This window comes from Nyctereutes procyonoides, unplaced genomic scaffold (genome assembly GCF_905146905.1).
Source record: "Nyctereutes procyonoides isolate TBG_1078 unplaced genomic scaffold, NYPRO_anot_genome, whole genome shotgun sequence".
NCBI lineage: Eukaryota > Metazoa > Chordata > Mammalia > Carnivora > Canidae > Nyctereutes > Nyctereutes procyonoides.
The window spans coordinates 13,392,252-13,415,611 of NW_026575049.1; the positions used below are offsets into that span (position 1 = coordinate 13,392,252).

Here is a 23,360-nt window from a genome sequence, read left to right on the forward strand (position 1 = left end):
GGCTAAAGGCGGCGCTAAATCGCTGAGCCGCTGGGGCTGTCCGCATTATTTTTCCGTATATTGATTTTCATTCCTTTTTTTTTTTTTAAGATTTTTTTATTTATTTATTTATTTATTTATTTATTTATTTATTCATTCATTCATTCATTCATTCATTCATTCCTTCATTCATTCATTTGAGACACAGAGGGTGAGGCAGAGAGATAGACTAAGGGAGTAGCAGGCTCCCCGCAGGAAGCCCGATGCAGGACTCGATCCCTGGACCAGGATCACACCCTGAGCCGAAGGCAGACACTCAACCGCTGAGCCACCCAGGCGTCCCTCATTCTATTTTTTATAGTAGTCCAGTGTTTATTTGTTCTTTATTGATAAATTCAAAATAATAAAGCAACTTCTCAAGATTGTGATGAAAATTAAATAATGATTTGGAGATCACTTGGCATAGAGAAGTCATTTGACAAATATTTGTTCCTTTTCCTCTAAATAAGACAGCCCTTCAAACATTTGGACAATTCACCTGAAGCCTATATTCTCTGGTCTTTGATTATTTTTCATTTGGTCTAACTTGTAGACATTCTTATCATCCTGATTATTTTTTCTTAGGTTTATTTCATTGTATAAGTGTGTTTTCTACACTTGAACACTAGAATCCAAACATTGTTGAGTCAATGTATACTTAAGTGGCCCTCTCTTTTAAAAATTCTCCCATTATCATTCTACCAGTGTTGCCCACGATTGCATATACTATTTAGCATCTCAATTCAATGTCTCTTTTACATAGATTATGGTTAAGAGAAATCTGAATCACTTTTTTGTAAGTATTGCTCTTCTGTCAAGCTTTTTCCATCTTTTGCTTGTATAATTAAGTTATTTAAACCTAAGTGTAGGATTTCAACTTGTCATGTTTCTGAATCTTTTCATGTAACATGGTTCACTAGGTTTTTCACGTAAATTAAATACTTAACTTTCTAGATCCTTATGTAAACTACTTATAATGTGATAACCAGTAATGGAAAACCCCATACTTTGCTAGCAGAGATTTTTTTCCCTTTCAGTTTTAGTTACTCCATTGATTAGTACTTTTTTTTATTTTTTAATTTTTTAATTTTATTTTTTATTTTTTTATTTTTATTTATTTATGATAGTCACAGAGAGAGAGAGAGAGAGAGGGGCAGAGACACAGGCAGAGGGAGAAGCAGGCTCCATGCACTGGGAGCCCGATGTGGGATTCAATCCTGGGTCTTCAGGATCGCACCCTGGGCCAAAGGCAGGCGCCAAACCGCTGCGCCACCCAGGGATCCCTTGATTAGTACTTTTAGCTGTGGTTGCTCTACTTGATAACATTTTGCTTCTAGTCTGTCCTTAACATACGTATGTTTATTAAACAAAAAGTCACCATTTATTGAGTTCTAGTTACTGTTCTAAGAACTATACATTTATGCTTTCATTAAGTTTTCTGATAACACTACAGAAAGGTACTGATTGTTGCCATTTCCATTTCACACATGAAAAGTGGGCTGAGAGCTTGATACTTTCCAAAGTACATAGCTAGTTAGAGGTAGACCAGGGTTTTTAACTTTGGTTTATCTGCTATATCAAGCCTATATTCTTAACCAGGACTATATTGCTTACTGTGTTACCAGTATAAGAATAAGTGAATGACATAGATATGGTCCTTGTCTTCCCAGAGCTTATCTTGTAGAGAGAGGGAGAAAAACATGCTATTATTGTATATTACAGTAAATGCTATGAAGGGGGAAATACAGAGTGCTGTGATAGCATTAAAGCAAACCTAACTAAATTTGGGGGTGGAGGGATCTTAAAGGAAGACTTTCTAGAGTGTCGGATTAACTAGATGACGCCAGCAGGGTGATAGTAAAAAGTGTGTTGCCTATCATGGGCTTTAATTTTCTCATAACAGTAATAATTTTCCATTTGATCATTCACTCTGATGATATAGGTTATATTAACAACTCTTTATTGAGCATGTACTATATACCAGGACTTTTACATCATATTTTCACATCAACTATGCTAAGTTTGTTAGCTACCTTTGTATAAAGTGATACTAAGAGAGGGTTAGTAATTTTCCCCAAGTTATATAGTTATGAAATGATCCAGGACATAAAAAAACAAACAAACAAGTTTTATCATGTTTAAAGCCATTGAAAGCTTCTTTTGACTAGCCCATATACCATCCAATCTAAGCCAAATAGGGTTCTAGCCCTTTATTTCCATTAGGACATCTGCCCTTAGCAATGGGTATATTCCTTTCATGTTCTTAATTTAAATGTGTATTTATAAAGAAGATAAAGTTTGCACTGTTCTTAACAGGGCGGCTTTCCCCCTTCCTCTCCAATAGCTTTAGTCCTTTTCCCCCCCTAATCTTTATTGTACTGTACTTTGCTTGGTGGTAATCCTTGTTTTCAGATGTTTGAAGCCTATTAGTTCCCTATATAGATGCATAGTAGTATTGAGATAGATGAGTGTCAAAGCCTTAATCCTTTAGATGTCTTGCATTTTAAAAAAAATTAGGTTTTGAGTTTTGGAAAGCTATCAGTCACCAAAATAGTTTTTTGAGACTTTTATTATCCTTTTATTAACACTGATTATTGAAAGAAATAGTGGTCAACAAAACGTTTTTGTTTAAAAGAATAATTAGGTTATTAAAATAGGTACCTGTTTTAATGATGACTAAATTTATTAAAGTTAGGTCAGTTTAAAATATTTTTAGAGAAGAAAGCAGTATCTGAATAATTATCCCCAAATATTTGTTTGAGGCAGTACTTAAATTATCTTTCTCTCTCCTCATTTAAAAAAAAAGTTGATAATTCTGGTAGAATTTGAAAGCAGAAGTATTAAAGATTGAGAAGAACAACATAGGGGTTTTAATTAATTGGGACAAGTCTCCTGTTTTACCTTTTTAGAGTGGGAGAATCTTGTGCCTCTGTTGTTGGAACCACCAGCCACTAGGTGGTGCTTTTTGCATTCTTCATAGCATAAAACAACTTGTTTTTCTTCTGGTGACTATCAGGTATATTGGCTATAGTATTTAGCAAATTTAAAATTTTATTGACAAATACAATGTAAGAAATCAGAACTAATATGTTCTTCTTGCTGAGCCAAATAGATAATTATTCAAAGAAGGAAGAGTTCATTACTGAATCTGTTGGTAATCATTGAGCTTTAGTATAGTCTGTTTCCTTCTAATGCTTTGGCTATGGTGTCAGATAGTTACCTGCAACTGCCCATGATTGGGTGCTGGGGTTATTTGAGGCCCTGCATATACAGAACCTCTGGGCTTGCACTTCTCAGTTATAAGCATTGCATTTTTCTTTGGGTGCTTACTTCAGTCCTTATCTGAAATTGTCTTCTAGATTCTCTAAGGTTCCAAGAAAAGATGACCTTATTTACAAAGGTTTTCTCCCCCCGCCCCTTATAAGTTATAATAGAAGAAATGAAAATATTTATTTGAAATATCCTTCCTTAAGGCATTTCCCCCTTTTTTTCTGTTATTTCCATTACCTGTAGTATTCTGTGTGTCCAGCTAACTCACCTTAACCTCTGCCTTGTATTTCATAAAGAATCTACATTTTGCAGTTTCTTCACTTTTATTCTGGTGGCTTTTCAGCCTAATCTGTTTTATCCAATTGTTTAAGAAGAGTTAAGCTTAATTTTCATAATTTTAAATTTGCATGATGTGCATATATTAGGTTTTCTCGTGTTAAACAGTACAGGTTCCTCTTTGTGGTACTGAAGTTCTTTAAAGGCCATATGTTTATTTTTTAAAGATTTTATTTATTCATAAGAGACACAAAGAGGCAGAGACATAAGCAGAGGGAGAAGCAGGCTCCATGTAGGGACCCTGATGTGGGACTCGATCCCAGGACTCCCAAGATCACACCCTGAGCCAAAGGCAGATGCTCAACCACTGAGCCACCCAGGTGTCCCTAAAGGCTGTATGGTTTGCTTTTTTTCTTTTTTTTTAAGATTTTATTTATTCATGAGAGACAGAGAGAGAGAGAGAGAGAGAGAGAGAGAGAGAGAGAAAGGCAGAGACACAGGCAGAGGGAGAAGCAGGCTCTTTGCAGGGAGCCCAACGTGGGACACTCGATCCCAGGTCTCCAGGATCAGGCCCTGGGCTGAAGGTGGCGCTAAACCGCAGAGCCACCTGGGCTGCCCCAAGGCCATATGTTTAAATGCTTTCTTTAACTAGTTCATATCATTCAAGAAACCAAAATACTCTTAGGGTTCAAGGGACTAGCCTAATCTATTTCATGAATAGTAAGATAGTCTTGCTTAATTATTGACTGGCTGTATGTTGATTTGGGACCCTTTACATTTGGCTAAGAATCCTAAGTTTATTTTCCTAGGTTCTCCATTTTATCATAAATCAAAGAATAGTACCCATCTCTTTGGAAAAGTTATTTTCTCTGACAGAGGCTTCAGCTTCATTGAGCCATCTGAGGGAGGCTGAAGCATTTACCTTGACAGTCATGACCAACCCTTCTATCATAGGGTTTTACCTTATAGTTTTAGGACATGTAGAAGTCTAATGGGGATTTGTATTTTTCCAGGTCATTAAAATGACATTTGTGAATTTAGAATTGGCTTAGTTTTGTTACAAAAAAGAATCAGTATTAAGATTTGGCATTCTTATTTTCAAACTAGGTAATAAAATAGACTTGGAAAAGGAGAGACATGTTTCCATTCAAGAAGCAGAATCGTAAGTGTTCTCCCTTTCCCTCCCTCTAGTCACTCTTTCTCTTTGCACAGTGTGCTTTACTATTTAGGTATTACTCAAACCTCTTAATATAATATGAGCTATTGGATTCAGTGAAGCAAATTTACATTGGTAATTTCTGGACTTTTGACAACATTTAAAAATATTCCATTCTCACTTCCTTTTTGATTTTAGTAAAAAATGTAAAGAGTGATGCAAAAGAAAACTATCATAATCAAATAGTCACAAAAACTTTTAAAGTGTTTGGGTTCCAAATTAAAAATTTCAAGTGTTGTAATCCTTATGTTCTTATGTAAAATTTGGTTCAGTGTATCTTAATTTCACTAAATATGGATTAATTAGTAAAAGTCACTAAAATCGCTACTTAAAAAATTCAAATAGTTATGACAAAAATATGAAAATTTTTTGTATCAATCACTGGTGTTACTTTTTTTTAAGGTATGCAGAATCTGTGGGAGCAAAGCATTATCATACTTCAGCCAAACAGAACAAAGGAATTGAAGAACTCTTTCTTGACCTTTGTAAAAGTAAGTATACTCAGATTTTACATATTTAGAAAAATAGCTCTTTTAAAAATATCAGTAATATTTTTCAAGTGATATTTTGTAGTCTCAGTGATACATTGAGGATTTGTCACATCTACCAGTATTATTATTTAATATTTTTTCTTAAACTCATTTTTTAAAGCTTAAATACCTACTTTAGCTTTGTTTCAAGCAGTAGTTAATGGATATGAAATCGTGAAATCATTGGATAGGGTATGTGCTAAATACACATTAAAATTAAACGCATAACTATCAAAAATAAAAATAGAATACAAAAACTTAAGAGATGTAGCAACTTGCTGCAGTGGAGGTTATTTCAATCCTGATTTGAGAAAGTAGTGAACAAGAACATTTGTCAGACAGTGGGGACTATATGAATACTCACTGGTATATACCATTTGATGGTATTAAGAAGTTATTAAGGGGTACCTGGACCCTAATTTCAGTCAGTAAAGCATGTGACTTGATCTCTGGGTCATGAGTTCAAGCCCCACATTGAGCATAGAGCTTACTTTCAGAAGATAAATAAAAATAGTAGAGCAAATATATTAAAAAGTTATTGAGGTTCTGGTTCAAATGGTCACATCAGATCTTCAACTTCTCCCGTGGACACACTTGAGTCTAAAGCTACATATGGAAGAACTTCCTCTTTAAAAAACCTGAAGGTTGGCTGAATGACAACTATATATTGGACAAACAAGAAGAAAACTACATCAAGGAGATGGAAGAGTACGTAACACAATCTTGCCATAAGCCCCGTCCTTGGTGTGGTGACCCACAACCAGAAGAGAACTCAAAACCCATAGCTTCTTCCTAAGGAGTAAAGAATTTGAACCTCACAATGGGCATCACTAACTTTTAAGTTGTCAATGAGAGATGATTCGCCCATCTAACTTTGAAAACTAGTGTGGCTCACATCCCAAGACCCACAAGACTGAAGCAGTCTGAAAAACTGCTCTTAAGGGCTTGCATGGAGACTTATTTGCCCCAGGTCCCAGCTCAGAGGCAGCTGATCACACCAAATGAGGGAGGCTCACCTGCTTATATTAAAGGCATCACACATCTAGAAGCCTGCTAGTGGAATACTATTTTAGGATGGAGATTGGCAGGCACCATCTTCCTGGTCTCCCTTTGCTGTATTTCTCCTTTGCTGTGTTCTGGAGCACCTGTATCCCCTGGAGAGGAGCTTTTATACACATTTGGCGCCCCGGTTTTTGCAGCTGCCATGTAGGAAACACATCTTGATCATTTGACCTGTAGGCCAGGGGAGCTTGTATTCTTGGTCCTATTGGATTATTATATCTGATGTTACTCAAAAAGGAGCTCATACGCCTGTCTGGCACTCCTGATTCTTGTGACTGCTACCAGAGGGCATCTCTACATTACCTGGCTCTAGTGGCCAATGGGGCCTTATGTTCATGGGTCCTATGGGACTGTAACCAATAGAGAAAGAGTTCTTAACTACTATCCATAGGGCACAGCATGAAGGAAGAGACCCACAAGCTCAATTTTTCTGTTATGGACACTTGTTAGCTAATCATCATGACTATGGCCTGAGGGACAAGTTTCAGGTTTGGAACACATTTAGTGGCCTATAGAGCTGCTTTCAAGGACCGTAGGCTCTGGGCACCGTCTTGGTGCTCTTCTTCTACCTTATTCTAGCTTGCTTGTATCACCTAGGAAAGAGCTTATACATTTGTCTAGAGCCATAATTTTTGTGACTGCTGTCCAGGGGCACCTCCAGATCACCTGGTCTTGGTGGCCAGTGGGGCTTATGATTGCAGTCCCATAGGACCATATATTTGCATGCTTTTGAGTATTTTTTGTTTAAGAGTTTATTTGAGAGAGAAAGCACAAGTGGGGAGAGGGACTGAGGGAGAGAAGAGTGAGAATCCCAGACTGCACTGAGCATGGAGCCCTACACAGGGCTGGATCCCATGACCCTGAGATGATGACCTGAGCTGAAACGCAGAGTCAGAGGCTCAACTCAACTGAGCCACACAGACACCCTTATTTTTGCGTACTTTTGAAACTGATGCCTAAAGATCGGGCTTCCAGTCACTCTGAATTAGGTGCTGAGATTCTCCCCTTTGGGACGTTGATAGGTCTTGGGACATCCTCAACTACTTGGAGCTATTAAAAATATAATAGGCTGCTTGGACAAGCAGCTTGCTCCATTTACTCTATAGAAAGCAACATGGAGAGTCACACAAAAAGAAGAAATGGGAGTATGTTCCAAATGAGAGAACAAGATAAAAACCTCAGGAAAAACCTTAATTAAAACAGAGATAAGTAATTTACCTGAAGTAGTTCAAGGTAATGGTTATAAAAATGATCACTGAAATGAGGAGAAGAATGGATGAACATAGTGAGAACTTCAACAGATGGAAAATAGAAGAAAGTACCAAAAAGAAGTCACAGAGCTGAAGAATATAATAACTGAACGGAAAAATTCACTAGAGGTGTTGAACATCAGATTAGATGAATCAGAAGAAACGATCAGTCATCTGAAAGACAAGGCAGTGCCACTCACCCAATCAGAGCATTAAAAAGAAAAGGGTAAGGAAAAAAATGTAAGAAGTGAAGATAGCTTAAGGGTCTTAACAGGACAACATTAAACAGTCTAATATTTGCATCCTGGGGATCCCAGGAAAAGAGATAAAGAGGCAGAAATCTTATTTGAAAAAATAGTGGCTAAAAACTTTCCCAGCGTGAGTAAGGAAACAGGCATCCAAGTCTAGGAAGCCTAGAGTTCCAAATAAGAGGAACCTAAAGAGATCCACACCAAAGATACATTTGTAATTAAAGTGTCAAAAATAAAGAAGATAAGGAGATAATATTAAAAGCAGAGGAGAAAAACTTGTTACATACAAGGGAAACCCCTATAAGATTACAGCAGATCTTTCAGCAGTAGTTTTGCAGGCCAGAGGGGATGGCATGATATATTCAAAGTGCTGAAAGAAAAAAAACTTGAAACCAAGAATTCTCTACCTGACAAAATTATCATTCAGAAGGGAAGAAAAATAATTTTCCAGACAAGCAAAAGCTAAAGTTTATCATCACCAAACTTGCCTTAAAGATCTGTTAGAGAGACTTCTTTCCTTAAAAGAAAGGGTACTAATTAGTAACGAGAGCACACATGAGAGAAATCTCACTGGAAAGTAAATATCTAGTAAAGGTGGGATATTAATTGATTGTAAAGCTAGTATGAAAGTTAGAAGACAAAAGTAGTAAAAATAACCATATTTACAATAATTAATTGAGGGATACATAAGATGAAATGATGTAAAATGTATCAAAAACATAAAACATTGGTTAGGGGAGTAATAATGTTAAGTGGGATCAACTTAAAATAGATTGGTATAAGTTGTTTTATGTAAGCCTCATGTAACTACAAAGCAAAAACCGTACAAAAGATAAAAAGAATAGAAGCATACCACTGAAGTAGGTCATCATCAAAGGAAGAGAGAGCAAGAGAAGAAGAAAGAAAAAGGAATTATAAAAATTGCTAGAATACAAAATGGCAGTAAACACATACCTATAATTACTTTAAATATAAATGGACTAAATTCTCCAGTCAAAAGACAGAGTGACTGAATGGATTAAAAAAACCAAGACCTATCTATATGCTGCCTTATAAGAGACTCAGGTTAGATATAAGGACACACAGAGACTGAAAGTGAAGGGATGGAAGATGTTCCATGCAAATGGAAACCAGAAGACACTTGGAGTAGCTATTATTACATCAGACAAAATAGACTTTAAAACAAAGACTGTAATGAGAGACAAAGAACTACATTACATAATGATAAAGGAGTCAAGCCAACAAGAAGATACATTTGTAATACTTGTGTACCCAACACAGGAGAACCTATATATATGAAGCAAATACTAACCAACCTAAGGGAAGAAATAGCAATACAAATAATGGGAGGGGGACTTTAGTACCCTGCTTACATCAGTGGATTATGCTGACAGAAAAGCAGTAAGGAAACACTGGCCTGAAATGACATGTTAAATCTGATGGACTTAACAGATAGTTACAGAACATTCTATCCAAAAACAATGGAATACACATTTTTCCCAAGTGCACAATGGAACATCTTATCAGTTGTATGTTAAGCCATAAAACAAGTCTTAATAAATTCAAGAGAATTAAAATCATATCAAGCATCTTTTCCAAACACAATGGCATAAAGCTAGAAATTAATTACACAAAGAAAACTGAAAATTTCATGAATATGTGGAGATGAAAAAACATTATACTGAACAACCAGCAAGTCGAAGAAGAAATCAAAAGAGAAATTAAAACATACCTTGAGATAAACAAAAATATAAGCATAACATACCAACGTTTATGGGATGCAGCAAAAGCTGTATTGAGAGAGAATTTCAGGGGTACCTGGCTGGCTCAGTCAGTACTGTGTGAAACTCTTGATCTCAGGGTTGTGAGTTCAAGCCCTATGTTGGGTATAGAGATTACTTAATAAAATCTTTTTTAAAAAATGAGGGAAGTTCATAGTGATACCTAACTCAGGAATTAAAAAAAAGTCTCAAATGGGGCACCTGCATGGCACAATTGAAAGAGCATGTGACTCTTGATCTCTGAGTCATGAAGTCAAGTCCCATGTTGAGTGTAGAGATTACTAAAAAAAAGTAAATAAAACTTTAAAAAAAGTCTCAAACAACATAACTTTATTATATCTCAAGGAATGAGAAAAAGAACAAAATTAGAATAAGAAAGGGAACAACAAGGATCAGAGCAGAAATAAATAAAATAGATACCAAAAGAGTATTAGAAAGGATTGATGAAACTAGCTGGTTCTTTAAGAAGATAAAATTGAAAAAAACTAGGTAGCCTTACCAAGAAAAAGGGAGGATTCAAAATCAGAAATGAAAGCAAAGACTTTACAACTGGTAACACAGAAATACATAGGATCATAAGATACTGCTGTGAACAATTATATACTAATAAATTGGACACCCTAGAAGAAATGGATAAATACTAATATTGAATCATAATGAAACATAAAATCTGAACAGACTGATTACTAGTAAGGTGATTGAATCAGTAATGCAAAACTTGCCGACAGAAATCCAGGATCAGATGGCTTCATGGTGAATTCTGCTGAACATTCAAAGAAGAATTAATACCAGTCCTTCTCAAATTCTTACATAGTAGAAGAAGGAACTCTTCCAAATTTATTTTACAAGACTAGCATTACCCTGGTACCAGTGCCAGACAAGGACACTACAAGAAAAGTAAAGATAGACCAGTGTCCTTGATGAACATAGATGCAAAAATCCTCAACAAAATATTAGCAAACTGAATTCAACAATATATTAAAAAGACCACATACACCATGATGAAATGGGATTTATCCCAGGGATGCAAGGATAGTTCGACATCTACAACTTCATCATTGTGATATATACTATATTAACAAAATGATTTATACCATATAAAATCATATGATCATCTCAATAGATGCAGAAAAAGCATTTGACAAAATTCAACATGCATTTATGATAAAAACGAAGTGGATATAGAGGGAATATACCTCAATATAAAGGTTATATGCAAAGAGCTCAGCGCTAGCATCATACTCAGTGGAGAAAAGGTGAAGGCTTCTCCTTTAAGACCAGGAGTAAGACAAGGAGGCTCACTCTCACCACTTTAATTCTGCTTAACATAGTATTGGAAGTCCCTAGTCAGAGCAGTTAGGCAAGGAAAACAAAAAGACACACAGATTGGAAAGGAAAGAAGTAAAACTGTCAGTACTTACAGATGATATTATATGTCAAAATCCTAAAGAAAATCCTAAACACTACCATCAAGAAACTGTTAGAACTAATAAATAAATTTGGTTCATTGAAGGATACAAGAAATCAACATGTAGAAACTTTTCACAGAAAGAGAACACACAATCCTAAAATTTGTATAGAACTGTAAAAGACCCTGAATAGCCAAAGCAATCTTGAGATGAACAAAGCTAACAGCATCATGCTCCCTGATTTCAAACTGTATTACAGAGCTATAGTAAAACAGTGTGGTATTGACATAAAAACAGACAGATCAGTGGAACAGAATACAGAGCCCAGAAAGAAACCCATGCGTATACGGTCAGTTAACTTATGACAAAGAAGCCAAGAGTATACAACGGGGAAAGGATAGTCTCTTCAATAAATGATGTTGGGGAAATTGGACAGCCACATGCAAAAGAATGAACCTGGACCACTATCTTACACCATACACAAAAATTAAATGGATTGAAAACTTGAACCTGAAACCCCTAGAAGAAAACACAGGTAGTAAGCTCCTTGACATAGGTCTTAGCAAGTACTTTTTAAATCTGACAGCAAAAGCAAAAGCAACAAAAGCAAAAATAAACAAGTGAACTATATCAAACTAAAAAGTTTCTGTCCAGCAAAGGAAACCATCAATAAAATGAAAAGGCATCTTACTGAATGGGAGAAAATATTTGCAAATCATGTGTCTGTAAGGGGCTAATATCCAAAATCTATAAAGAACTCCTACAACAACAAAAAAGAGAACTCCTACAATGTAATGGGAAAAAACCCCACAGACAATCTAATTAAAAAATTGGTCAAAGATCCGTCAGTAGGAACATGAAAAGAGGTTCTGCATCATTAATTATCAGGGAAATGCAAATCAAAACTACAGTGAAATAAGTTAGTACTTCATGTCTGTTAGAATGGCTCGTATCAAAAAAGGCAAGAAACAACAAGTGTTGGTGAGGATGTGAAGAAAAGGGAACCCTTGTGCACTGTTGGTAGGAATGTAAATTTGTTTGGCCACTATGGAAAACAGTACAGAGGGAGGGTCTTCAAAAAATTTAAAATGGAACCGCAATATGATTCAGCAGTTCTACTTCTGGATATTTAGCCAAAGAAAACAGAAACACTAATTTGGAAAGTTAAACCTTACTCACTGCAGCATTATTTACAATAGCCAAGCTATGGAAACAACCTAAGTTTCCATCAATGGGTGAATGAATAAAGAAAATGTGGTGTATTATATACACAGCAGAATATTATTCAGCTGTAAAAAAGAATGAAATCTTGTCATTTCTGACAACATGGATGGACCTTAAGAGTATTATCCTAAATGAAATAGGTCAGAAAAAGATAAATAACATATGATTCTTCTTACTTGTGGAATCTAAAAATGAATAAATACAACCAATCTAATAGATACAGAGAACGCATTGGTGGTTGCCAGAAGCAGCGATTTGGGGGGTGGGAGAAATGGGTGAAGTGTTTTGTTTGCTTTTAGTTTAAATAAATTGAATTATTTATTTTAAAGGTTATTGTAAAATTTTTAAGGTATTACGGTGTTGTGGTTATACTTTTTTTTTAAGTTCTTTTTTTTTTAAAAAGTCTTTATATGTTAGAGATCATATTAAAATAATAATATGAATAAAATTATGTGTCTAAAATCTGATTCCAAATAATAGCAGAGGAGTGCCTAGGTGGCACAGTTGGTTAAGTGTTTGCCTTTGGCTCAGGTCATGATCCCAAGGTCGGGGGATCAAATCCCACATCGGGTTCTCCATAGCAGAGAATCTACTTCTCCCTCTCCCCCTCCCTTCCTCCCTGCTCATGCTCTCTCTCAAATAAATAAATAAAATCTTAAAAAACAAAAAGATACCAAAATAATGGTAAAGATGCTTATTTAGTATAGATGGAATTGTGTGATGGACATAATGCATTTTTATTATGCTGTTTTTTCTACTTTTATATGTATTTGAAGTTTTTCATATTAGAAAGTTTTCTAAAAGAGTTAATCACCAATAGAATATATACCATACTTAGGAAAACCCTAGTTTATGGAACAATAAATAGGTTATTCTATATAGAATAATAGAAATGATTTTGTCGAATTATATATTTTTTTAAAAAGATTTTATTTATTTATTTATTGAGAGACACAGAGAGAGAGCGAGGCAGAGACACAGGCAGAGGGAGAAGCAGGCCCCATGCATGGAGCCTGACATGGGACTCGATCCTGGGTCTCCAGGATCAGGCCCTGGGCCGAAGGTGGCGCTAAATCTCTGAGCCCCCCGGGCTGCCCAAATTATATTTCTTGAATTTATGGACCTCACAGTCTTCTGAGAATTTGATAAAAGTGTGGTTTTTGTTTCTAGGAAAATTTACTTATACATAAACTCCAGAATTTCAGTTTTACAAAAACCTGAAGGTCATTCATAATTTTTATAGACCTTTACTTCTCTAAGTGAGGTCCCCTGATCAGCAGCAGCAGCATCACTTGAGAATATGTTAGAAATGCAGATTCTTGAGCCCTACCCAAACCAACTGAATCAGAACTTCTGGAGGTGGTGCCTAGACTCTGTTTTAACAATCCTTCCATAAGATTGTGGTGCACACTAAATTTGAGAAGTTATTTCTATTTTCGCTGCTTGTACATTCCTATAAATCATTTGGAGATCTTGTTAAAATGCATATTTGATAGAATGGGTCTGGTGCGAGCCTAAGCTTTTCATTTCTAACAGGCACCCACATGGTCATGATGCTTGCTGGTCCTGAGACTGTACTTTGAGTACCAAGGTTCTAGATCCATAGCTTAGAAATGTTACAAATCTCAGGACGCCTGGGTGGCTCAGCAGTTGAGCATCTGCCTTAGGCTCAGGATGTGATCCTGGAGTCCCGGGATCGAGTCCCACGTCGGGCTCCCTGCGTGGAGCCTGCTTCTCCTTCTGCTTGTGTCTCTGCCTCTCTGTCTCTCATGAATAAATAAATAAAATCTTTTTTAAAAAATAAGAAATGTTATAAACCTCATGTAATTTTTTTAAGATTTCAAAAAATTTATTTGAGATAGAACATTATGAATGTGTGAGCAGGGGGAGGGGCCGAGGGAGAGAGAGAGAATCCCAAGTAGACTCTGCACTGAGTGTGGAGCCCAACACAGGATTCAGTCTCACAATCCTGAGATCATGACTGGAGCCAAAGTGAAGAGTTGAACACTTAACTGACTGAGCCACCTAGGCACCCCTAAATCTCCTGTCTTTATAGACAAAAATTTGAATATTTCCCATGTTTATTTAAAACTCATAAAACATATACACATACTAACATGTTTTGTACATTTTTATAAAACATAAATTTTGAAAGGTGAGGAATAATAAAAATAAATTAGAATTTGAGGGTGTTTTCCAATTTCATCTTACTGGATTTTCCTGTACACCTCAATTTGAAAACATTGTTCAAGAACAGTCTCTGGACCCAAGTTTGAGAACTGTTCTAAAGACTCCTTCTTTTCTTTCATCATCTTTTCAGATACGTATTTTGTGGATATTTACTCCTAATCTGTGTCTTATATTTTAATTTTTAAACTGTGTCTTTCAGAGCAGAAGTTCTAAATTTTATTTTATAAATAAATCTTTAAGTCAAATAGTCTGAGTCCTCCAGCTTCGTTCTTCCTCATCTTAAACTGTTTCATTCTTTCAAATATTATTTGCTTAAAATATTACACTACTAGTTGAAGAATAACTATTGGTCCCTAAATATTAGCTGCACTTGGAATAATTTGAACTTTGGCATGTTGCTAAGTATATGTAGAAAATCTTAAGGACTATACTTGTATATAGTCATTTGTTCAAGGCAAAAACTTTGTTCTCTTGATCAATGTCCCTGTAGCCATTATGCAACTGGACAAATACAGTTGCTATTAATAATTTTTAATTTGCAGGAAAAGCTATTTAGTGAGCTAACAAAATGTTTATTATATTTAGTTTCCTTGTTGGTTGAAGTCAGACATGGCTATCATGGTGGTATACAGAAATCATAGAAAGAAAAAACTCGTAGATTGTGGCCCTAAATAATTTGTTTCCTCCCTCTCTTAGGGATGATAGAAACAGCACAAGTGGATGAGCGAGCAAAAGGCAATGGCTCTAGTCAACCAGGAGCTGCAAGGCGAGGTGTACAAATTATTGATGATGAACCTCAAGCCCAGAGCAGTGGTGGAGGGTGCTGTTCTTCTGGATAACTGTTCACACTTAAGAAATTAAACAAACTGTGGATCATTGCCCTCAACATGAAGACTGCCATATTCCAAGTCACATTATTTTACCAATGGAATTATAGATTAACAGTATTTTAAATTACGTTTATAACACTGCAGAGACCTTAAGTGCTAAACTTAGTGGAGTTTGTGACCAGAGAATTGGCATTTTTCTACAAATGTTAACAAAGCAATTACCAATGGCCTTTTTACATATTTTTTCTTTAATAAGGAATAATATGCATGTAGAAAAAGACCTACTTAAAGGCTTCATTTATATTCTTTTAAATCAAATCTTTATTTAATAACTTATATATGTTGTTGGAATGGTATACATTTTTGCAGCCCTTTGTATTTTGTGGTAGTTTGAATTGTATCACTTCTAAATGGCAAACTGTTTTTTTGTTTTTGTTTTTGTTTTTGTTTTTTTTTAATTAGATACCTGAAGTACTATTTTTGCAGGGTTTGCACAGGCCCCTTAACTGTCTACTACTTTGATATAATCTATATACAACCTGTATGCTGAGCTGGTAAAATACATTGTAAAATTACATATTAAATACTCTATCTGCTTTTACAAGCGCAAGGTGCAAAAATATATACGATAGTCTCATTGATGACTGTAAAGTGAATTAACATTTGGTGATAATGCCTAAGCTTTTTGACTCTGACATAAAGATCATAGCTCCCCTTCACTTTTGTCTTAACTTGAAAGTGACGTGTTTAAATTTTCACATATACTTTACTTGAATTATTGCTGTTGTCATATTTTTTTTGCCTCTTGTAAGTCTTTCTGATGATTGAACAACAGCATTTGCCTTTTGGTTTGTTGGGGTTTTTTTGTTTTGTTTTTTGTTCTGGGGGGGATTTTTTTGGTTAAAAGAGATGAATTCTGATTTTGTTTTAGAGTGGTTGCCTTAGAAGTATTTGAGTGGAGCATGCTGAGTTTCACTTCTGCAATGGCTTTAGTTTTCTCTTAGACTTTATGTGAGATGGGTTCACTGGTGTGAGAAGAAAGGAAGAGGTCACAGTGAGTTGCCACTCGCCAAGACTGATTCACAGCATGTTAGTGGGTAGTTTATTCTCCTGGGGCAGCACTTTTAAATCCTCTGTGAGCAAATTGTATGTGTTCATTGCTTGCCAGAGATGAACACAGAAAAGTTTGTTCCATTTAATAAGAGCTGTCATTCTGAGTTTCTGTGAAGGGAAACATTTCATGTAATGCGGTTATAGCGAACACTGGAAAGATTTATTATAAAATTATATTCTTGTATACTTTGTAAATTAGTCTCATTAGGTTTTTTTTTTTCCTTAAGCATAGGACTGAACTTAAATTTGTTAATTTTAATAGAATCAGACACTGCTCATAGAAGGATCACAAATTATGGAGATTAACATAAATTGTTCTTGTTCTAATATATATATTTTTCCATTTCTGTCATGCTTGGAAAACTAGTAAATGTTATGTCTAAGATAAAATGGAATGGTCCCTGGATTTACTTCTTAAAAGAAGCAGTGGTATGCAATAAAGTTGTTAGCATGAGCAATTAAGACGATATAAAGAAGTTACAGTTACTAAAGAAGTACTGCCATATTTTTAAATTCATAGCTTAAACTTTCGCAAATGGGTTTAAAGTTGGATTGACAGCTTGATGTTAGAATTTTGACTTAGTATTAAGTGTTCTGTGAGCCCTCACTTCACCTTCTTTAGTTACTCTCCTTGCCAGTCTCAACACACTGATCTCTGTTGTGTGTGTTTGGGGAGGGTGGGGCGGTAAGAGTTAGGGAGATAAGCTAAAATTGTTTTTTTTTTTTTTATCAGATGATTGTACTCTGTATAATATCTCCGTTTCCTGTGAAGTTTGTGTTTATGCAGGGCAGCAGGGGAGACGAGGGGAATCATGAGTACAAATACAGGAAAAATTGTTTTTGTGCAGCCCCGCCCCCCCCCCGGCTGGTTCTTCCACAGATTGTAAAGAAAGCCTTGCCATTTTTATGATTATACATGTAGATGGAAAATAAGCTCTTCTTAGGAGTGGAATGTTTTTTAAATTAATTAGAGATGAATATGAGATTTTTTTCCAAAAAGTAGTCATAAGGCCTGATAATTGGCGAGTTGTACTCTAGGTTTTTGATGCTTATATTAATGATAAATTAAGTCCAGATAGGAACCTCTGCTCCAGAGTTGCCAGATAATTATTGATGGGGTACAACCACTCTCCGTATTTTTTTTTCTTTGCTCTCCCTTGGTTTCTGTGTATCTTTCTAAACCTCAAGCATTTCTTCTTATTTTGACCTGTAGTTTAAGCTGACTCAATAGCACCAATAAATAATATGAAATATGTGTCCTTGCTCTGAAGTGTGAGAGGTCTTTAGGTAGGAATAGGATAAAAGAGGACCAGGCAGTTGCAGTATGCGCATAAAGGAGAGAGAAAGAGATGATAAACTAAGGCTGAGGAAATTGCTCTGATACTTTCTTCACCTCTAACATATCTTTTGTGTTCCTGCCCTTATACATTGTGCTATTAGGAAGAAGACACACGTTACTGTATTGTGTATTAAAAGTAGTAGGTAGGTAGAACCAATATATTTTTCAACTAAGTAAGTGTATACACTTAGTATATATAATTAAAAATTGGTATAAGATAGTCATTAAAAATACCTGAATATTATGTTAAAAGTATACAATCATTGTTTCTGTAATGATGATGGATATTCAGCATCTTGTTCTGCTTTGTGATTATAGAGGAAAATACTGTTTTTAAAAATGTATATTGCAGCAGTTTTGGGGTAAACAGCAATCTGAAAAAAAAGCATCACGTTATTGTATGAAATATGAGTGTTCGAATTTGTTTTGTTCTGGGGATATCTCCTGAAAGTGCCCTAAAGTTATGGATGTTACAGCTAAATTTAAGTCTTTTTTTTTTTGTAATATTAGCCATATGTTATTAGTGATTGCTTTTTATTTGGCATTAAAGTGAAAAAGAAGAGTGATACAGGTTTTCAGTAAGAAAAGATAAAATTTGGGAAATATGAAAGGAGGGTAGTGAGGAGAATGAAGTCAGGTAGATCTGAAACTCTACAACCTGACATTTTTATAATCGTTTTGAAAATACATTATCAAGTCGTTTCTAAATAAGGCAAGTTACGCATTGTGCCAAATACTTAGAACATATAAAAAAATGAATTGTGATACTATGTCTTTTAATATATAATTTGCGATTTTCTATATTAAAATGCTACAAGGAGTCTATGTCATTGATGTTATCTCCAAATAATAGAATTTATCCTTATTACCACTTATATTATCTCCAGAAGTGGTTTGATCTGTGCCTTTAACATTTGAAATTCGTCTTTTGACTTCTGTTTACCATTAACAGTTTTCTTTATAGATGCAGTGAGTCAGAGAGGGAGTGCTGTGCCACATACTCCGTAACCATGGAAGATGTTGAGCTCTTCTAGAAAAGGGTGTAGATGGTTGCAACCAGCAAAGATACAGAGACTTAAGTAGATTTTCTTTCTTTTCTGAATCACAAAACGTGTTACCTAGATTTTAATAACTACAAGCTGGGCTTCATTGAATACATGCATTTACTTGATTTCATAATAGGCATTGGTTCTAGTTTGTTGCTGTTCTGTAATTTTCAGTTGACAAAAACAATAATATATTTGGTTTTGTGGACCAAAATTCATGTTATACATATGTCTGACTTGGACGGCTTTTCCTTTTAAAAGAAAACAAATTAATCAGAATTCTGAGGAAATTTTCCTAAATGCCAGTATTCTAGTATTATTAATCATAAGAAATGAAAAAAAACTTAGAAATACTCCTGAGAGTTTCCAATTTCAAGCAACAATGTTTTGCTTCTAAACAAGTATCACTTTAATTTGATAGACTTTTAGCACTGCTTGTGCTCTCTGGGATTTATATATCATATCTCTTCTGACCCCCGTGTGTGCTTTTCAGTGTTAACTTTGCTACTACAACTTTTTCTCTGCAGTAGATAAATGAACATGGCAAGTTGATGCTACATGACATACCCAGTAAGAATCTTGCTCTTAAAGCATCTTGTCCTCTTTAAGAGGCCGGTTCCTGTTTCCAAATGCATCACATTAAAGCCGAAAGATGAACCTGCCTACCTTTATTTCCATCCTATCAGCTCTCACCTTGATTTTGATACTTCCTGACAACCGTATCATCTCTTCATTATTAAATACTCAAGAAAAAGCTAATAGGACTTGTTAAATTTGATCTTGTGTAAATCAAAGAGACGCGAGGGACAGCAGAGATAAAATATGGTGATGTTGAGATATAGACAGGGATATTTGCTGAACTCTATCTTTGGTAGCAAACTATTTTAAGGAAACCATCATATGTAGTACTTCCTAGAAATGTGAAAGAGCACTCCCCTCCCAGATGGAAAATACATACTCTTCAGTTACCTTTTTGCTGTGCATTTATATTTACGTATATATTTATCTATAGAAATAATACTTGATGGGTTTTAAATTTTTACATAAATTCTGTCTTCCTATGCATATGTTTTGCAATTTGCTTTTTTCTCTTACCAACATGTCTAGGAACTGTTATGTCTATATACGCAGACTTTTTATTTTCTCCTCCATCTCTTTGGGGCGTTTGCCTTTTAAGATAACTTCTAATTCTCCATGAAACCTTCTCAAAAGGAATCTTGTCAATTAGGTGGATTTCAGTAGAATCATAGAATTTAAGTGCAAGCCAGTGCTTAGAATCAGGGTCTCCCTTAAACATGTGAATCAGGATATTAGACATCTGCTTATGATTCATTTGAAGTACATTACTTTTGACCTACTGTTGACTGATTAATATATACAATTCAAGAATATAGCAGATTCTTTATTCACAATAGGTTTTTATTTAAGGGAAGAAGGAAAAGGGGAGGAATAGCTGATACAGAAAGTACAGCGTAAACTAAAGTCTCTATACGACTCCCGAGTAGTTATATAACATGAAGTTATATAAGACTTCATGCTACCAAAAATTAAAACTTCTGATTGGTCTGTGCCTTTTTTTTTTTTTTTTTAAAGATTGTATTTATTGGGCAGCCCTGGTGGCTCAGTGGTTTAGTGCCGCCTTCAGCCCGGGGTGGGATCCTGGAGACCTGGGATCGAGGCTCCCTGCGTGGAGCCTGCTTCTCCCTCTGCCTGTGTCCCTGCCTCTCTCTCTGTCTCCCATGAATAAATAAATAAAATATTTTTTAAAAAATTCTTAAATGTAAAAGATTGTATTTATTTGACAGAGAGCACGAGCAGGGGGGGAGAGGGAGAAGCAGGCTCCCTGCTGAGCAGGAAGCCCCACATAGGACTCAATCCCAGGACCCTGGGATCATGACCTGAGCTGAAGGCAGATGCTTCATCGACTGAGCCACCCCTGTGCTCCTGGTCTGTGCCTTTAATGAAAAAATGAAAAGTCCTTTTTCAGATTTCCCTTGCTCCCACATCCCAGATCCCTATCCCTCTTAAGAGATAACCGTTGTTAACATTCGGTGTGTGTCTATCTCTCATATATAAATGTTTTTATTTATACTTGGCCTTTATGAGTTTTCAGTTCCCTGAAATCAACTTCTACGTCAAATTCCATCCTCAATCAACTGCCCAATTTACAAAGAACCAGAATCATTCTTCTTTTTAAAAAAATTTAAATCAGCGGTTACAGTTCTTGAACTAGAAGTTAACTACTTGATTCTTAATATGTTTTATCATAAATTAAGCTTAAAGAGCACCTAGCGTTCTGGGAAAGTCCAATTATTGGTTTCTATACCTTGTGGAAATAGGGTTGGGGAAGAGGAGTGTGCTAGTAATTCTGAGTGGGGCTCATTCTCTTGGCTTAGTCTTCCTTGAACATTGTGGTTGCCCCCCACAATTACTTTATAGGTATTTCTCCGTCACTGTTAAGGCTATAGCTTGGCATGTGAGTGCCCCAGAGCAAATCTATTCTTATCTGCTTTTAATGAAAATACTTTGTGGGGGGCACGTCTGGGGGGCTCAGCAGTTGAGCATCTGCCTTGGGCTCAGGGCGTGACCCTGGGGTCCTGGAAATGGGCCCTGCATCGGGCTCCCCGCATGGAGCCTGCTTCTCCCTCTGCCTGCGTCTCTGCCTCTCTGTCTCTGATGAATAAATAAATCTTGAAAAAAAAATTCACAGGGGAAATTGATTTTGTTAATTGTTTCTGGATGGTCTTTTAAAAAATTTATTTTTTAAATTTAAAACACATTGTGCTCATCATGAGTATCATTTCCCCTCCTTTATTGAGTACCTGGTCTGTGCCCAGAGCACAAACAGCAGGGGAACCAGCCTGTGTAGTTAGAGCTTAAGAGATGGGGAACAGACGACCATTGCCTGCAGCCCAGGATGTAAGTAGTTTGTCTGCATATATGAGGTTTACTAAGTGCACGTATTCATATTCTGTATTTGAACAGATACGTACACGACAAATTTTTGAGGTAACTAGAATGACAATTGGAGCTGATCGTGTATTGGAGGTAAAGCTGGACAGAATGATTTTCAGTCTTGCAAATAATACATTCTCAAGCCAAATTAAAATAGAATAACTTGTTTTCTAGCTTGAAGGGGACAATTAAGTGATCCTTAAACCCAAGTTGGTTCTGCAAGTTTTGTAGTAGCAGTGAAGAAACAGATGCTTTTTGCTTAGACAGCTGCTTTTTTTTTTAACCTAGAAAAAAATGGATTTTAAAAAGCAATGGTATTATTTTCTTTGTTTTTGATAGATGTTGTCTTGCCACAGAAATAACCCAGGACACAATCCATTCCTAAATCATAGTAGGCCCATTTGGAGAATGATTCATAGTATAATTTGTGTATTTCTTTTTCTTTTTTTTTTTTATGCAGGCTCCACATGGGACTTGAACTCAACTCTAAGATCGAGTCACATGTTCTAATGACTCAGCCAGCCAGGGACCCCTAATTTGTATTTTTCTAAATGTGTTTTTCAAATAGGGATTATGGGTCCCCTTTTTCTTTTTTAAAGATTCTATTTATTCATGAGAGACACACAGAGAGAGGTAGAGACAACAGGCAGAGCAGGCTCCATGCAGGGAGCCCGATGTGGGACTCGATCCCAGGACCCTGGGGTCACGCCCTGAGCCAAACAAACGCTCAACCGCTGAGCCACCCAGGCGTCCTTGGTCCCTTTTTTCTTAACTGAAATTGAAGACCTAGACCAGAGAGGTTAAGCCAGAGAGCTTAATGAATATTTGAATTTTCTGATAATCCTTCCAGTGCCTTTTAAGGATATTTTTGATAGTACAGTATATTATTAAAGTTAACTCAAATTATCAGGTTCCTTGGCCCTTTTTGGGAGAAAATAGAGTGAAATCATCAGTTTTTAAATAACTTTCATAAGCTGGTTATCAAGAAGTAACATTTATCTGTGCTAATTCACAAAAGGTGAAAATCTTTTAATCTGGTGACAGTTCTTTAAAATGTAAAGCCCCATGGAAGAAAAACCATATAGCAAGGGCAAGATACTTTGAGGACTTTTTGCTGTTTCCTGGGTCACAAAACTACCCATCTTGTCCAAAAGCTATTGAATATAAGCTCCCCCACCACAACTGAATCCCATATTAGTATTTTAAAGCCTAAAAATGTTTCAATTGAAGAAGTGGTGTAGGTGGTTTCTCCTCTTCAAAGACTAAGGCCCATGGTAGTGGCACGGGGAATTTATGAAGGGTGTAATTTTGGATGGGCCTTTCTGAAGATGGTTAGATGGGGCCTGTTCGCTGACTGATGGTCTTTGGTGTGTCGCTTTGAGGCTGACCTGGCGGTCCCAAGTCCCGAGCAATTAGTCCACCGCTCTGCTGGAACTAACACTGTGCTGCTGCCCCTTCCAGTCAGACATTTAAAAGATCACCAACTGGATAAAGAATGATTTGCAAAATAGTCATCACGTAAAAGAAATTCTTCTCTGCGGAATGTCTGACAAGGATATGATTCTAAAAAATTAGGGATTTCCTTAAATGCAGAATGAAG

The 23,360-nt window shown here is 36.0% G+C and overlaps 1 protein-coding gene across 1 annotated transcript in view; it reads left to right on the forward strand.

Annotated features, from left to right (window-relative positions):
* The window catches only part of RAB21 (RAB21, member RAS oncogene family), a 42,233-nt gene extending 21,337 nt beyond the window's left edge, over nt 1-20,896 (forward strand). Inside the window, exons 5-7 of the mRNA XM_055328851.1 lie at nt 4,672-4,726; nt 5,183-5,271; nt 15,174-20,896. Of these exons, the coding sequence (XP_055184826.1) occupies nt 4,672-4,726; nt 5,183-5,271; nt 15,174-15,316 (287 nt within the window). The 3' untranslated portion in view covers nt 15,317-20,896. The remainder of the gene's footprint in view (nt 1-4,671; nt 4,727-5,182; nt 5,272-15,173) is intronic.
* Nucleotides 20,897-23,360: the final 2,464 nt, after the last annotated feature.